At 48.1% G+C, this 15,065-nt stretch overlaps 1 protein-coding gene across 6 annotated transcripts in view; it reads left to right on the forward strand.

The window, feature by feature from the left end:
- The window catches only part of DOT1L (DOT1 like histone lysine methyltransferase), an 82,169-nt gene that overhangs the window by 13,304 nt on the left and 53,800 nt on the right, over positions 1 to 15,065 (forward strand). For all 6 annotated transcript variants that reach the window (XM_083421345.1, XM_083421343.1, XM_083421344.1 and 3 more), the window contains exons 2-5: positions 4,554 to 4,597; positions 6,506 to 6,580; positions 11,894 to 11,957; positions 14,453 to 14,681. In XM_083421345.1, the coding sequence (XP_083277471.1) occupies positions 4,554 to 4,597; positions 6,506 to 6,580; positions 11,894 to 11,957; positions 14,453 to 14,681 (412 nt within the window). The remainder of the gene's footprint in view (positions 1 to 4,553; positions 4,598 to 6,505; positions 6,581 to 11,893; positions 11,958 to 14,452; positions 14,682 to 15,065) is intronic.

Genomic DNA, 15,065 nt, shown 5'->3' on the forward strand with positions numbered 1-15,065 from the left:
GCCTCTGCTTAAAGACCTCCAAAGAAGGAGACTCCACCACACTCCTTGGCAGCAAATTCCACTGTCGAACAGCTCTTACTGTCAGGAAGTTCTTCCTAATGTTTAGGTGGAATCTTCTTTCTTGTAGTTTGGATCCATTGCTCCGTGTCCGCTTCTCTGGAGCAGCAGAAAACAACCTTTCTCCCTCCTCTATGTGACATCCTTTTCTATATTTGAACATGGCTATCATATCACCCCTTAACCTCCTCTTCTCCAGGCTAAACATGCCCAGCTCCCTTAGCCGCTCCTCATAAGGCATCGTTTCCAGGCCTTTGACCATTTTGGTTGCCCTCCTCTGGACACGTTCCAGTTTGTCAATGTCCTTCTTGAACTGTGGTGCCCAGAACTGGACACAGTACTCCAGGTGAGGTCTGACCAGAGCAGAATACAGTGGCACTATTACTTCCCTTGATCTAGATGTTATACTCCTATTGATGCAGCCCAGAATTGCATTGGCTTTTTTAGCTGCCGCGTCTGTTGGCTCATGTCAACTTTGTGGTCAACCAAGACTCCTAGATCCTAGGTTCCTAGGTTCACTGCAGTGGAGATCCCTCCATGGACTGGACTGCGCTCGCACCCACGATTTCCGGCATCTGCGCCTGCACAGATGTGCAGATGTGATTTTTGGCGCCATGGAAGCGAGTCGCTGTGCTGCGCCGGTTTATTGCAGCGCACTGGGACTCACCAAGTGGATGGCTTGGTTCGGGGGCAGTTTGTGGGCCGGTTAAACGACCCCCGTGGTCCACTTGTGGCCCATGGGCCTTAGGTTGCCAACCCCTGGCCTACTCAGTCCCAGGGCATCCTGCCCAACTCTACATTAAGTTCACCTGCAGACATCCTGCTCTGGGAGATTGTAGGTTCAGAAGGGGGGTGACTAGTCGAGACTGGAGGATGGGGTGCCTCTTTGGTTGTGGGGCACCCAGGCAGTGTTATAAACTCAGATATATAATAAGCTAGGCGCCAAATGGCTCCTTGAGCCAGGGTTACAGTCACCAAAAGGGAATGTCTTGTTGCCCCTTTTGGGCAAGACGGCTGCAAAGTCTTATTTTCCAAATGATGGGCTGAGACTGATTGATTCTCAGTTAAACATCTGGCTAGTTCAGAGGACAACCTTGAGCCAGGTTAAGAACTTTGAGAACTTAAAAGAGGAAAAGTCAGCTTGATCCAGTGATAGTCCGCATATATATTGGTCTATTCCAATATTTTTTTCTTAATGGTGACACAGACCATTCATAACATTGGGGTATTCTTCACAGCTGTGAGCAGGGCACACAGGGGTAAGTGAAGAAACAATAATTCACTATCTCGTTGTTTACCACCCCTGCTCAGGCTGCCCAGAAAAAGCATTTTGGCTCCAGAAATTCATTCCGATTTTGCAGATAATATATAACTGACAGAATTTTACAGGGTGGAGCCTTAGTGTGTGAAAACAGTCCAGATCCAAGAATCCCCAGATGGGGGAGAGGCCGCATCCATCCTGGTTCCCAGGCATCTTCGTTTGGTCACGAGTGACTGATAGCCAGGTGCGAATTTCAAACACAGCCAGTCACTATTGGTTTTTGACTTCATAAGAAGAAAAGGCATTTGCCTGCTCAGTCCCAGGGGATCCTGCCTGAATATGAATTAAGTTCACCTGCAGGCACTTTGCCCTGGGTGATTCTACCTTCAGAAGGGAGGTGAGTACAGTGGTGCCCCGCAAGACGAATGCCTCGCAAGACGGAAAACCCGCTAGACGAAAGGGTTTTCCGTTTTGGAGGTGCTTCGCAAAACGAATTTCCTATGGGCTTGCTTCACAAGACGAAAAGAGTTGCTGCGATTTTTTTCCGCTCCCCACCCCCTTTTTCTAAGGCACTAAGCTGCTAATAGCCTTTTAGCAGCTAATCCGCTAATCCCTTAAGCCTTTAATAGCCGCTAATAGCGCTAATCCGCTAATGGGCTTGCTTCGCAAGACGAAGAGACTCACTGAACGGATTCTTTTCATCTTGCGAGGCACCACTGTATCTGGCAACTCAAGACCGCGGGTAAGGGTGGCTTTTTGGTTGTGGGACACCCAGGCCTCGGAACACCTTCCCCAGTGAATATTGAAAGGTGCTTATGCAAGTGATCATTGGGAGACAACTGTTCCTCCCGCCTGCTGGGAGAGGGAAGAGGGTAGAGAAGGTGTGTGTGAATGTGTGTGTACACCTGAAGGAGCATCTCTACTTGCATTGTTCAGCCTAGAGGGCCTTCTGGCGGTTCCCTCCCTGCGAGAAGTGAGGATACAGGGAACCAGGCAGAGGGCCTTCTCGGTGGTGGCACCCTCCCTGTAGAACACCCTCCTGTCAGATGTCAAGGAAATAAACATCTGAGTTTTAGAAGACATATGAAGGCAGTCCTGCATAGAGAAGTTTGCAGTGTTTGATGTTTTACTGTGACGAATGTTGGAACCTGCCCAGTGTGGTTTGACCAACCCAGTCAGATGGGAGGCATATAAATAATAAATTGTTGTTGTTGTTGTTGTTGGAGAGGTGCATGTGTTTGTGAGAGAAAAAGAGGGCCCTTGAGAAAAAGGGACTCCACCCTGCCTTAAACTTTAAAAAAATTAAAAATTTCTTAGTTTACAAAAATCCGTGCATTGTCTCTTTTTTTCCAGTTGTGTTTTCTACAGATCAGTTACATTTGTTGTGAGACGTTAGTGTTGCATGTTGGGAAGAAAAGGGGGGGAAGGGTGAGGAGGGTGCATGGGATCGTTTGCCTTACACTTTTGACGCCTGGTTATTTAAGATGTGAAATACATGGTCGGTGCTATCTAGCTGTAAACTTTGAACTGCTTCACTGTTGCTTGAGTTTTGCCATTACTATTATTTGTGTGTCTTTCGATAAATAAATACTGGGCTGTGTGTTATGTCGTAAGCCACCTTGGAAACCCTGGAAGTCAGGAGATAAATATTTGGATAAATAAACGAGGTTTCCCCCTAGCGTACTGGTTAATCTGTAAGCCTCGTTTACAACCTCCTCCTTGGCAATAAGCCAGGAGGCGGTGGCTGCACTTGGCCAAACTGCAGAGTCTGCTTTGCAAGCAGAAATGTTTTCTGTCAATGGTCGCCACTCTTACTTTGTGTAGATTTTACCTGGCGTGCAATTGTTGCGGCCTAGGCCTCCTTGCTTTTCACAGCCTTTTGTGTAATTCTCTCCTTCCCTACTTGCGTACTGCAGTCATACCTTGGGTTACAGACTCTTCGGGTTGCGTTTTTTTGGGTTACGGACGCGCCGAAACCCGTAAGTACCAGAACCGGTTACTTCTGGGTTTCGGCGGTCGCACATGCGCAGAAGCACTAAATCACGCTTTGCGCATGTGCAGAAGTGCCGAATTGCAACCCGCAGCGCTGTGTTCGCAACCTGAGCGTCCACTGTACTGGGATAGCCAACGAAGTGCCCTCTAGCAGCTGTTTCTAACAAAAAACGTTAGAAACTCAGATATGTAAGGGATCTATAAACCAAGGCTGCAGTTGCCAAAACGGAATGCCTAGTTGCCATTTTTGGGCAAGGCGGCTCTAAAGACTTACTTTTCAAATGATGGACTGACCGTGATTGATTATCAGTTACACATCTGGCTAGTTCAGAGGACAACCTTGAGCCGGGTTAAGAGCTTTGAGATCTTAAAGAAAAACAGCCACTTGATCCAGGGACGGTCCACATAACTATTGGCCTATTCCGACCTCTTTTTCTTTATGCTGACTGCTCCTGCTCAGGCGGCACAAAGAAAGCATTTTGGTTCCTGAAATTCATTCTGATAGTGCAGCTTGATGGATTGAATTCTTCAGGATTGGGTATTAGTGTGTGAAAACAGTCCTGATCCGAGGGTCTCCAGGCATTCACCTTCAGATGGTGGAGACGTCAGGCGCCATCCTGGTGCCCAGGCATCTTCACTTGGTCGCAAGTGTTTGAAAGCAGGTGCAAAATGCTCCTGGCTAATTCCAAACACTGCAGTGCCATCCGAAGGATCCACAGGTTCCTCATCTCTGCAAGAAGAAAGTTTTTGGAAATGGGTCCTCTTTGGGCACGGGGAAATTCGATAGCATAGAGCTAGCCTGTTAAAATAACAGCCGCAACACATGCATCTACTAGGAAACATTACTTTTGATCACTCCCCTGGGCCAGTTTTCATTTATCCGTACAGTGGTACCTCGGGTTAAGTACTTAATTTGTTCCGGAGGTCCGTACTTAACCTGAAACTGTTCTTAACCTGAAGCACCACTTTAGCTAATGGGGCCTCCCACTTCCACTGTGCGATTTCTGTTCTCATCCTGAAGCAAAGTTCTTCACCCAAGGTACTATTTCTGGGTTAGCGGAGTCTGTAGCCTGAAGCATATGTAACCTGAAGCGTATGTAACCCGAGGTACCACTGTATTTGCAAGTAATGAGGGGTTTGTAGAAGCCAAGGAGCCTTGGTGATCCGCCAGCCAACGTGGGTGATCTCTCCTTCCAGACAGTTCCTGAAACCACCTTCTTCTCTTTCTTTCTTGTTGTTTCAGGACAAACACCATGATGCTGCTCACGAAATCATTGAGACAATTCGGTAGGTGCTAAGCAGCAGCCGATCTGCATTGCAACCAGATATTCCACCCCCCCTCCTCTGCAGCTTGTGGAAACTGGGAAATCCATCTTCCGGTAGTGATAGTGACACTGTTCTTGCTAGGATTTTCCTTTTTATATCCTTGCTCTGTAATCACAGCTTCCTGCAACATGGTGCATGTTTTACCCTGCATTAAAATGAAAACCCGGTTTTGCCTAAAACACTGGAGGGTTGCCTTTATAACCAGGGCAGGACCATACCGGGGTCCCCAGGCCAGTGTCAGCCAGTGTGGGGCAAGTGCCTTTCATTCCCCAACTGGGAATAAGACTATGAGGCTATATCTGTCTTGGAAAGGGCACATGCTTTCGTAAATAGTCTGAATCAAAGCCGCCATTGACAGCTTTGTCTAAGAAGGAGTACAGTATGTGGCATTGATTAGCTGGTCTGGAAAAGGGAGGTCACATGCCTGCTATTCCAAAGTGACAGGGAGCTGTCATGTTTCCGCACAGCTTTGGTATGAAGGAATTGGTTCATTTCTTTTAAAGTCACATTTGCCTCCCCTAGAAAAGGATTGAAGGTGTTGGGCGGTCAAAGCGTTTTCTGCCCATGAGCTTTGACCAGGGTTTCCCAGCTTGAGTCCTCCAGGTGATTTTGGACTACAATTCCCATCATCCCTGACCACTGGTCCTGCTGGCTAGGGATGATGGGAGTTGTTTTCCAAAAACAGCTGGAGACCCAAGTTTGGGGAACCCTGTCTTTGACCCTTCCCTTAAAAACCAAGTGAGATCCTACCCATAAATCTCAGTAAAAGGTCTGATTTAAACAAGAACCTAGCATGCTGTCTTCTACTGAGCCAGATCACTGTTCCATCTCACACCTTGGGAGAGGGACCAGTCATACCTGTTCTTTATAAATCACAGTGTGCATAGATGGGGATGCAGGTGGTGCTGTGTTCCAAATCATAAGGTCGGCAGTTCGAATCCATGCCATGGGGTGAGATCCCGTTGCTTTGTCCCAGCTCCTGCCAACCTAGCATTTCGAAAGCATACCAGTACAAGTAGTTAAATAGGTCCCGCTGCGGTGGGAAGGTAAACAGCATTTCTGTGTGCTCCTGCACTTGTCATGGTGTTCCCTGTGCCAGAAGCAGTTTAGTCATGCTGGCCACAAGACCCGAAAAACCTGTCTGCAGACAAACTCTGGCTCCCTTGGCCTGAAAACAGAGATGAGCACCGCACCCCACAGTTGAATTCAACTGGACTTCACCGTCCAGGGTTCCTTTACCTTTTATCTGCATAGATGGCAGTATACTTTATTATTGAATTTATATACCACCCCATACCTGCAGGTCTCAGGGTGGTTCACAGGATAAAATCAGAATATAAAACCACAAAATACACAATCAGACGAGACAGACCTAACAGTAGTAGCCACCTTTGGCCTTTTGGGCTGCCAGTGAGTCCCTAACCATTTATGGCTTGGGACCAGGCTATCTTAAAGATATTATGCAAACCTTCCCTGGGGTGCCAAGATCCTCAGGTGTGCACCTCCACACTGTCCTTTAGAAGGAGAATATCAAGATTTTCTTTTGGAAACGGAGGTGCAAGCCGTACTGACCACAGAGTTGCTGTCAGCGCAAACTGGATTTGAACTGCTGGCTCTGCGTATGCCGAGTTGTATTTTAATGATTCTTGTCAACTGGGTTTGTTGTTACTGCTTTGTGTGTTGGGAGCCACCTCGGATCCCAACTTGGGAGAAAGGCAGGATATAGAAAACAAGTAAACGTGACAAAATTATCGGTGTGTTTGGGGCAGAGGTGGGCTTGCCAAAAGGAGGAGGAAATGATCTAGTGATTGGGGGAGGGCGTGGCGTTATTTGCATATTTATTTCACCTGCACCCTCTTTTCCTTTCAGGTGGGTCTGCGAAGAAATTCCAGACCTGAAGCTTGCTATGGAAAACTATGTTTTAATTGACTATGATACTAAAAGGTAAGGTTAAGAGTCTCCTTACTTTTCATTGCAGTGGTGCCTCGCAAGACGAAAAGATTCCGTTCTGGGAGTCTTTTCGTCTTGCGGTTTTTTCGTCTTGCGAAGCAATCCCATTAGCGGGTTAGCGCTATTAGCGCTATTGGCAGTTTAAGGGCTATTAACGCCTATTAAAGGCTTAAGGGATTAGGCTTTTAGCAGCTTAGTGCTTCAGAAAAAGGGGTTTTGGAGCGGAAAAAACCCTCAAAAATTTTCGTCAATTTTCGTCTTGCGAAGCAAGCCCATAGGGAAATTCGTCTTGCGAAGCGCCTCTGAAAACGGAAAACCCTTTCGTCTTGCGGGTTTTCCGTCTTGCGAGGCATTCGTCTTGTGGGGCACCACTACTTTCCTCCCCCATGGCTGCCCCTAGAAGTGATCGCTGGACTCACAGCGCCAGTCAGCCCCAACCAGCAGGGCAAATAGGGGTGATGGGAACTGTCGTCTTGGACAGTGTGGGGTTGGGCTAGATGACCTCTGGGGGTCAGTGGGGGGCGTTGCTGTCGTGTCCCTTTTGTTGTAGATTCACTCTGGAAGTTGGAAGCTTTTGGCAAGGGGATTCTTCAGCTATTCCATGTTTGAGAGAGCTTGATAAAGACAGCCTTTCTGATAAGGGCTCCTTTCCTGCCCTGCCCTTCAGCCCTCCTTCCCTTGCCTCTTCCCTGCCCTTTGAACGGTTAATTTGTCCTGTTCACAAATGTAAACAGGAGGATAATTTCCTGCTGCTTCCATGTCCTCCTTGCAAGGATGCGGAGGGAGGGGTCTTCCCCACCCCCTGGGGTCTTTACAAACAGGCCAGGGAGTGTCCTGGGTTATTCCCCCCCCAAAAAAAAGTGCATGTGAAAATAGAGATGAAAAACTGCCTTGGGCGGAGGAACCCACCTGGGTTGGAGGGGAAAAACCCTCTTGGGTTCTGGCAGAATCCGAGACCAGGGAGAAGAGTCGATGGAAGAAGATTGGAAAAAATTTAAAGTATATTTACAGAAATATTGCAAAATTAATGAATGTTAGAAGAATATTGGAATGAGGTTACATGGTTTTAGCAGAAGCGTTATTAAGAATTATATGAATATTAATTGTTAATGCGCTAAAGTGGAAAATTTAAAGTTAAATTGAGTTAGGATAAATTATAGAACAAAAATTGAGAAAGAGGGAAAGGATTTGTTGAACTAGCTAATTTGAACTAGAATATAGTTAAATTGTGTTAGGATAAACTATAGAATAAAAAATTGAGAAAGAGGGAAAGGATTTGTTGAGCTAGCTAATTTGAACTAGAATACAAAAAAGGGAGGTGCGAGGAAGTCGAGGAAACAAGCATATGAAAGATAATGAAATGAAATTTGGATGTGTTTTTAAATGTTTTAGTTTTTTTTTCTTGTTGTTTTGTGGTATTGCTTTTTATTTTTATTTTTGATGCACTGTTTGTTAAATCTTTATTGTTTCTTTTTCTTTTTTTTTCTTTTCATTTTTGTAACTATTAAACATTTAATAAATATCATTTTTTTAAAAAAACAAAAACCCTCTTGGGTTGTTGACTGCAGGAGTTGATGAAGAGGCGGAAATAGCTGAGCAGCCCTGATTTTTGCTCTCCTCTCTCTCTCCCCCTCCCTCCCTTGATGTTTGAAATCTGATTATGCAATGGGGCACGTGACTCCCGCCCCTCCTTTCCCTATCTCTTGTCCTGAGTTGATTCTTTAATCCTGGTTTTAAAAAAAAGAAAAAGGGATTTTCAGACCAGCCAGGCAGCCCTGTTCAGCAAGTCTCTTTAGAACCCAAGGAGCTGACTTGCAGCAAGGCTCAGTATCGCTTGCACAGGCTGGCAGTGTTCTCCAGGGTTTCGGGGACAGGAACATTCCCGTCCCTACGTGGGGGGTGGGGGTGGGGGCTGAACCTGAGACCTTCTGTGTGCAAAAGAAAATGCTCTGTTGCTCAGCTGCAGGCCTTCCCCTTAATTTTCCTGTCCTCTGGACTCCAAATAGCCTCACACCCTTACTCCATTTAGCCCAGTATTGTCCACACTGACTGGCAGCATCTCTCTAGGGTTGCAGACAGGGGTTAAAGTATGTAAAGATGCCGCTCGGGATTGAGCCTGGGAGAGCAGAGCAGGTGCTCTCCCACTGAGTTATAGCTCCCCCACCCTCGTTAAACAGGAAGCAAGATTCCAGTCCTCAACGTTCAGAAGGAAGGGCTGATTTAAAAAGGGGCATAATAATTCAAAGTGCTGGTTTTGACCTATAAAACCTTGAACGGCTCAGGACTGCAGCGCCCCAAGGATTGCCCCTCTCTACGTGAACGTACCTGGACTCTGAGATCACCCTCCATGACCCTTCTTTGTGTGCCTGTCCCACGAAAGGTCTAGAGGGTAGCAACACGAGAACAGGGCCTTCTCTGCAGTGGCTCTCCATTTATGGAACACTCTCCCCAGGGAGGTCCGCCTGGTGCCTTCATTATACACTTTTAGGCACCAGGCAAAAACATTCCTTTTTAACCAGGCCTTTGGCTGATTGACATCCAGTGCCCTTTTAAAATGTGTTGGGGAATGGCAAGGATTATGGAGTTGTTCTTGTTTTTATTTTTATACGTACTTTGTGTTTTTGTATTGCAATTTAATCTTGTGAGCCGCCCCTGAGACCTGAGGATATAGGGCGGTATACTAATACAATAAAGAAAACAAATAAACAATAAAAATAATAAGCTTTCTTGCACCAAGCCAGGCCACAGGTGCTGTCTGCAGAGACTGACATAGGCTCTCCGGGTTTTAGAGGTGGGGGGAGAGTCTTTCCTAGCCCTCCAAACCCCCACCCCAATCCCGGAAATGATGGGGAACTGGAGCTGCATAGCGCAAAGCGTTTCAGTAAAAAATATTTCTAAACTAGGCTTGCAGATTTGTCTGGCTGGAACTCTTAAAGCGGCTGGGAGGCTACAGTCCTGTTCCATGTACCGTATTTTTCGCCCCATAGGACGCACAGGCCCATAGGACGCACCAAGGTTTTTGGGGGGCAAATAAAGAAAAAAAATTTTATTTCCCCCCCAGGTGCTTGTGGGGCCGGCAGCGGGGAGAAGCGCTCTTCTCCCCACCACCTGCCTGCAGACCATGTCCGGGCATAGCGGGAAGACGCGCTGCGCCTCCCAGCTGTCCCCGGAGCTTGTGGGGCAGGCAGCGAGGAGAAGCGCTCTTCTCCCCACCACCCGCCTGCAGACCAGGTCCGGGGACAGCGGGAAGACGCGCTGCGCCTCCCCGCTGTCCCCGGAGCTTGCGGGGCAGGCAGCGGGGAGAAGCGCTCTTCTCCCCACCACCCGCCTGCAGACCAGGTCCGGGGACAGCGGGATGGCGGCATTCCGCCTCCCCGCTGTCCCCCAACCTTGTGGGGCTGGCGCTGCGCCTCTCCTGAAGCCTGGAGAGCGAGAGGGGTCGGTGCGCACCGACCCCTCTCGCTCTCCAGGCTTCAGCGAAAGCCTGCATTTGCCCCATAGGACGCACACACATTTCCCCTTCATTTTTGGAGGGGGAAAAGTGTGTCCTATAGGGCGAAAAATACGGTACTTAAAGGGAACTCGGTGGGACTAAACCTGAGTGGATGAATGCAATGGGGAGGGTGGGGTGGAGAGCTGGATCCGGCTGGTGGGCCAGATCCCAAGGATGCTAGCTGAAGTGAAGGCACAAGACTGGGGGTTGGTCATCAGGTGAGCTGCGCACAGGTGAGCTGCATGCAAGCTGCCGGCCAGCCCTGTGGAGCCTCCTTTTATTGAGACAAATATGCAAACCAGGCAGATACCTTTTGGTCTGTGACCTTTACACACCTTCGGTCCCGAGATCGTGGGGTTATTTTGGCACCTGTTTCCACCGCGTCATTTTCCCCTTGCACCGTGTATGACGAAGGGGACAAAAGGTCTCAGGGACAAAGGTTACAGACAGGGCACCGCAGACTGCTGAGACCGCAAAAGGTCAGACAGAGGGAACGATGTTCAGACAGCTGTGGCTTGTCTGGGGGGGGGGGGATGTGCCTTGCACCCCAGGGTCACGCGTGCAGGCAGACTGTGGCTGCCTGGTGGTGGGGAGTGTACTCTCTCCGGACCCCACTGCCCACTCCGCGAAAGGTTGTTTTCTGCTGCTCCAGAGAAGCGGACACGGAGCAATGGATCCAAACTCCAAGAAAGAAGATTCCACCTCAACATTAGGAAGAACTTCCTGACAGTAAGAGCTGTTTGACAGTGGAATTTGCTGCCAAGGAGTGTGGTGGAGTCTCCTTCTTTGGAGGTCTTTAAGCAGAGGCTTGACAACCAGATGTCAGGAGTGCTCTGATGGTGTTTCCTGCTTGGCAGGGGGTTGGACTCGATGGCCCTTGTGGTCTCTTCCAACTCTATGATTCTATATCCCTACAGCTAGCCTTCTAAGGGCCACTTTGATGGGCAGGGTGGAGTTGGCCACCTGTCGCCAGAGATTGAAACGCAGAGCCTTCGCTGGGAAGGAAGACTCTGGAAAACCAAATGCGAACCCAACACGCTCGTCCCAGAATCCCTGTTGATTTTGGGCAGCCCCCCTAAGCCTGGTGCCTCCCAGACATCATTGGTCTCCAAGCGGCAAGTGGTCAGGGGTGATGGGATTTATGTCTTGCAACATCTGGATGGCCCCAGGCTACAGAAGGTGCTGGTTTTTTTAAAAAAGAAGACTTTGCAGACAAAACATTCCTATTGGAAGTTGCACAGGATTACAACTACAAGGAAGATGTAGGCATCTGTGTATAATAATAATAATAATAATAATAATAATAATAATAATAATATCATCTTTATTGTCATTGCCTCCTTCGGGGACAACGAAATTACTTGATTGCTCCATAAAAACACTAATTAAACAATACAGTATAATACAGCAAGGGAGATTAGATGACTTTCAAAGTCCGGGCTTCCCATTCAGGGCCGAGATTGCTCTGGAGAAGAAGCTGTTCTTAAGACGGCTCGTTCTTGTCTTCATCGTCCTGTATCTCCGTCCCGACGGCAAGAGCTCGAAGAGACAGTGACCAGGATGCGATGGATCTTTTACTATGTCCAGTGCCTTCCTATGGCACCTTGTGGCATAAATCTGCTCTAAGGTGGAGAGTGGGCAGCCAACAATGCTCTCTGCTGCCTTAACAACCCTGCACAACCCTATCCCCATTATGTTTTGGGGAGACACGCCTAGAAAGCTTAGGCCCATCTTAATTTGCCTGACTGCTTTAACTTTTTTTCTTTTCTCTCCCCCCCCCCCTTCCCGCCCTCCTCTCTTCTTCTGATCTTCAGCTTTGAAAGCATGCAGAGGCTTTGTGACAAATACAACCGCGCCATCGATAGCATTCACCAGCTGGTATGTATGTGCCCCGCCCATGCGCACTGCTTGGCTTCTGGGTTGTTGTTGTTGTTGCTTCGATGGGGGCGGGTAGCCTGATTTTTGTTATATATAATTTTTTATTAAATTTTCTGTTTTACAATTTCAAATAAACATTTTACAGTGGTACCTCGGGTTACATACACTTCAGGTTACATATGCTTCAGGTTACAGACTCCACTAACCCAGAAATAGTACCTCGAGTTAAGAACGTTGCTTCAGGATGAGAACAGAAATCGTGCTCTGGTGGCGCGGCAGCAGCAGGAGGCCCCATTAGCTAAAGTGGTGCTTCAGGTTAAGAACAGTTTCAGGTTAAGAACGGACCTCCGGAACGAATTAAGTACTTAACCCGAGGTACCACTGTACATACTTTAAAATGACTTCCCTTCTCTTTCCATGGTTCATTTTGCATGTCTTACATCCCTGCATATTTTATAAAAACTATTCCAATTGGTTTTCCACCGTTACATCCATCACAGTTATTTTCTGTATATTTAATACACGTTTTCCAATCTTCTTTAAACATATGTTTTTGTTGCTCTCTTATTCTGTATTTTAAATCTGCAAGTTGTGCATATTCTGTTCATTTAAGTTGCCAATCTTTCCCTATCTTCCTTGGAGGCCAGTTAGTCCTGCTCATTCTCTGCTTGCTCCCACTGGCAGGCCTAGTGCTCTGACATGCCTGGTATAGTGACATTTAGCCTGGATTACTTAGAATTGTAGGGACGTGGGTGGCGCTGTGGTCTAAACCACAGAGCCTAGGACTTGCCGATCAGAAGGTTGGCGGTTCGAATCCCCGCGACGGGGTGAGCTCCCGTTGCTCGGTCCCTGCTCCTGCCAACCTAGCAGTTCGAAAGCACATCAAAGTGCAAGCAGATAAATAGGTACTGCTCCGGTGGGAAGGTAAACGGCGTTTCCATGCGCTGCTTTGGTTCGCCAGAAGCGGCTTAGTCCTGCTGGCCACATGACCCGGAAGCTGTACGCCAGCTCCCTCGCCCAGTAAAGCGAGATGAGCGCCGCAACCCCAGAGTCGTCCGTGACTGGACCTAATGGTCAGGGGTCCCTTTACCTTTACTTAGAATTGTTGAGTAGGAAGGGACCCCCAAGGGTCACTAGTTCAACGCCCAGCAATGCAGGAATTACTTACTGTATTTTTCGCTCTATAAGACGCACCAGACCACAAGACACACCTAGTTTTTGGAGGAGGAAAACAAGAAAAAAAATATTCTGAGTCTCCGAAACCAGAACAGCAAGAGGGATCGCTGCGCAGTGAAAGCAGCGATCCCTCTTGCTGTTCTGGCTTCTGTGATAGCTGCGCAGCCTGCATTCACTCCATAAGACGCACACACATTTCCCCTTACATTTTAGGAGGGAAAAAGTGAGTCTTATAGAGCAAAAAATACGGTACTTAAAGCAATTCTAACCCTGATTCTTTAGGCTGGGGTGGGGGTTTGGGACCTGCCCCACCCCAGCGTAAGGATCGCATTCTGTTATGGGCAGCCTTCCTGAGTACATTTCAGTGGTGGGAGGAGGCAGAAGGGGAATTGGGTGGACCAATAGATGGGACACTTTTCTGCATGAGGCTACATTTCAACCGCTCAGGGTTGGAATATTCCACACAGCACAGTATAGCCAGTAGGGTTGCCACCTGTGCTGCATAATACAGGATTGTCCTGTGTTTCAATGCAAAATGCTATGTTCTGTATTGATTCAATAGAAGACGCAGTTAGTCCTATACAGTGGTGCCTCGCAAGACGAAAAGAATCCGTTCCGTGAGTCTCTTCGTCTAGCGGTTTTTTCGTCTTGCGAAGCAACCCTATTAGCGGATTAGCGAATTAGCGGTTTAGCGGCTATTAGCGGCTATTAAAGGCTTAAGGGATTAGCAGATTAGCTGCTAAAAGGCTATTAGCAGCTTAGTGCCTTAGAAAAACGGGGTGGGGAGCGAAAAAAAATCTCAAGCCCATAGAGAAATTCGTCCCGCGAAGCGCATTGAAAAAGGGAAAATCCTTTCGTCTAGCGGGTTTTCCGTCTTGCGAGGCATTCGTCTTGCGGGGCACCACTGTATTTCCCCTATCCTCCCCCTGCCAAGTTAAGGAGCCTCTCTTCCGCTCCTACAGGGATGTCATCCCTGGCTTGGCAGGAGAAACTGCCTCTCACTTCTTTCCTCTTGTCTCCCTGCTCCTGCTTCTTGACAGCGGAGGCAGAGCAATAGCCATCACAATAGCCCTATCTTCCTCCCTGAATTTGTCTCCCCCTCTCTTAAAGCCCCCACTTCATCTTGTGCAAGTGAATTCCACAGTTCTAACTATGCATTGTGTGTAGAAGTCGTTCCTTTCATCTGTCAGCTTCACGGGGCACCCAAAGTTCCAGTGTTTCATGAGAGGCACAGAAGTGCCTTCGTTGGCCTGTTGCACGTGGCAAAGTGTGTGTATGCGTGTCTCTCACCCTCCCGCCTCTCCCATTTTGTTCTCCAGTGGAAAGGAACCACGCAGCCCATGAAACTCAACACCCGCCCCACCAATGGGCTCCTGCGCCACATCCTGCAGCAAGTCTATAACCACTCGGTGACTGACCCCGAAAAACTCAACAACTATGAACCCTTTTCCCCGGAGGTGTATGGCGAAACTTCCTTTGACCTGGTTGCTCAGATGATCGATGAGATAAAAATGACCGAGGACGACCTGTTTGTAGACTTGGGCAGCGGTGAGTGGTTGTTGTACACTTTCCTCTGCCATGAAACCTGTCTTTACGCGAAACTGTTTCATTTTTTCTGCAGAACATTCAGCAGCGTATACCAGTTTGCTTAGGAAGCAGCTGAGCTGTGTAAATAATGGCCCACTTTGGATGTGATGGCCAACCCACGGTTTCTTTAGCAGGGCTGTGCTTTTGGTCCCCTTTTGCTTTCCTCATGTGCTGGAGCAGGGGTCGGCAACCTGCAGCCCACAGGGGTCGTTTAAATGGCCCCCAAGCCGCCCCCGAACCGAGCTTGTCGTTTTCCACTAATGACCAGCAGAATTGGGAGGGAGAGGTGGGCATATTTAGCATTCACTCGGGAAGGGACGTGGGTGGCGCTGTGGGTTAAACCAC

The sequence above is a fragment of the Podarcis tiliguerta genome (assembly GCF_965153285.1).
Source record: "Podarcis tiliguerta genome assembly, chromosome: 18".
NCBI classification, from domain to species: Eukaryota; Metazoa; Chordata; class Lepidosauria; order Squamata; family Lacertidae; genus Podarcis; species Podarcis tiliguerta.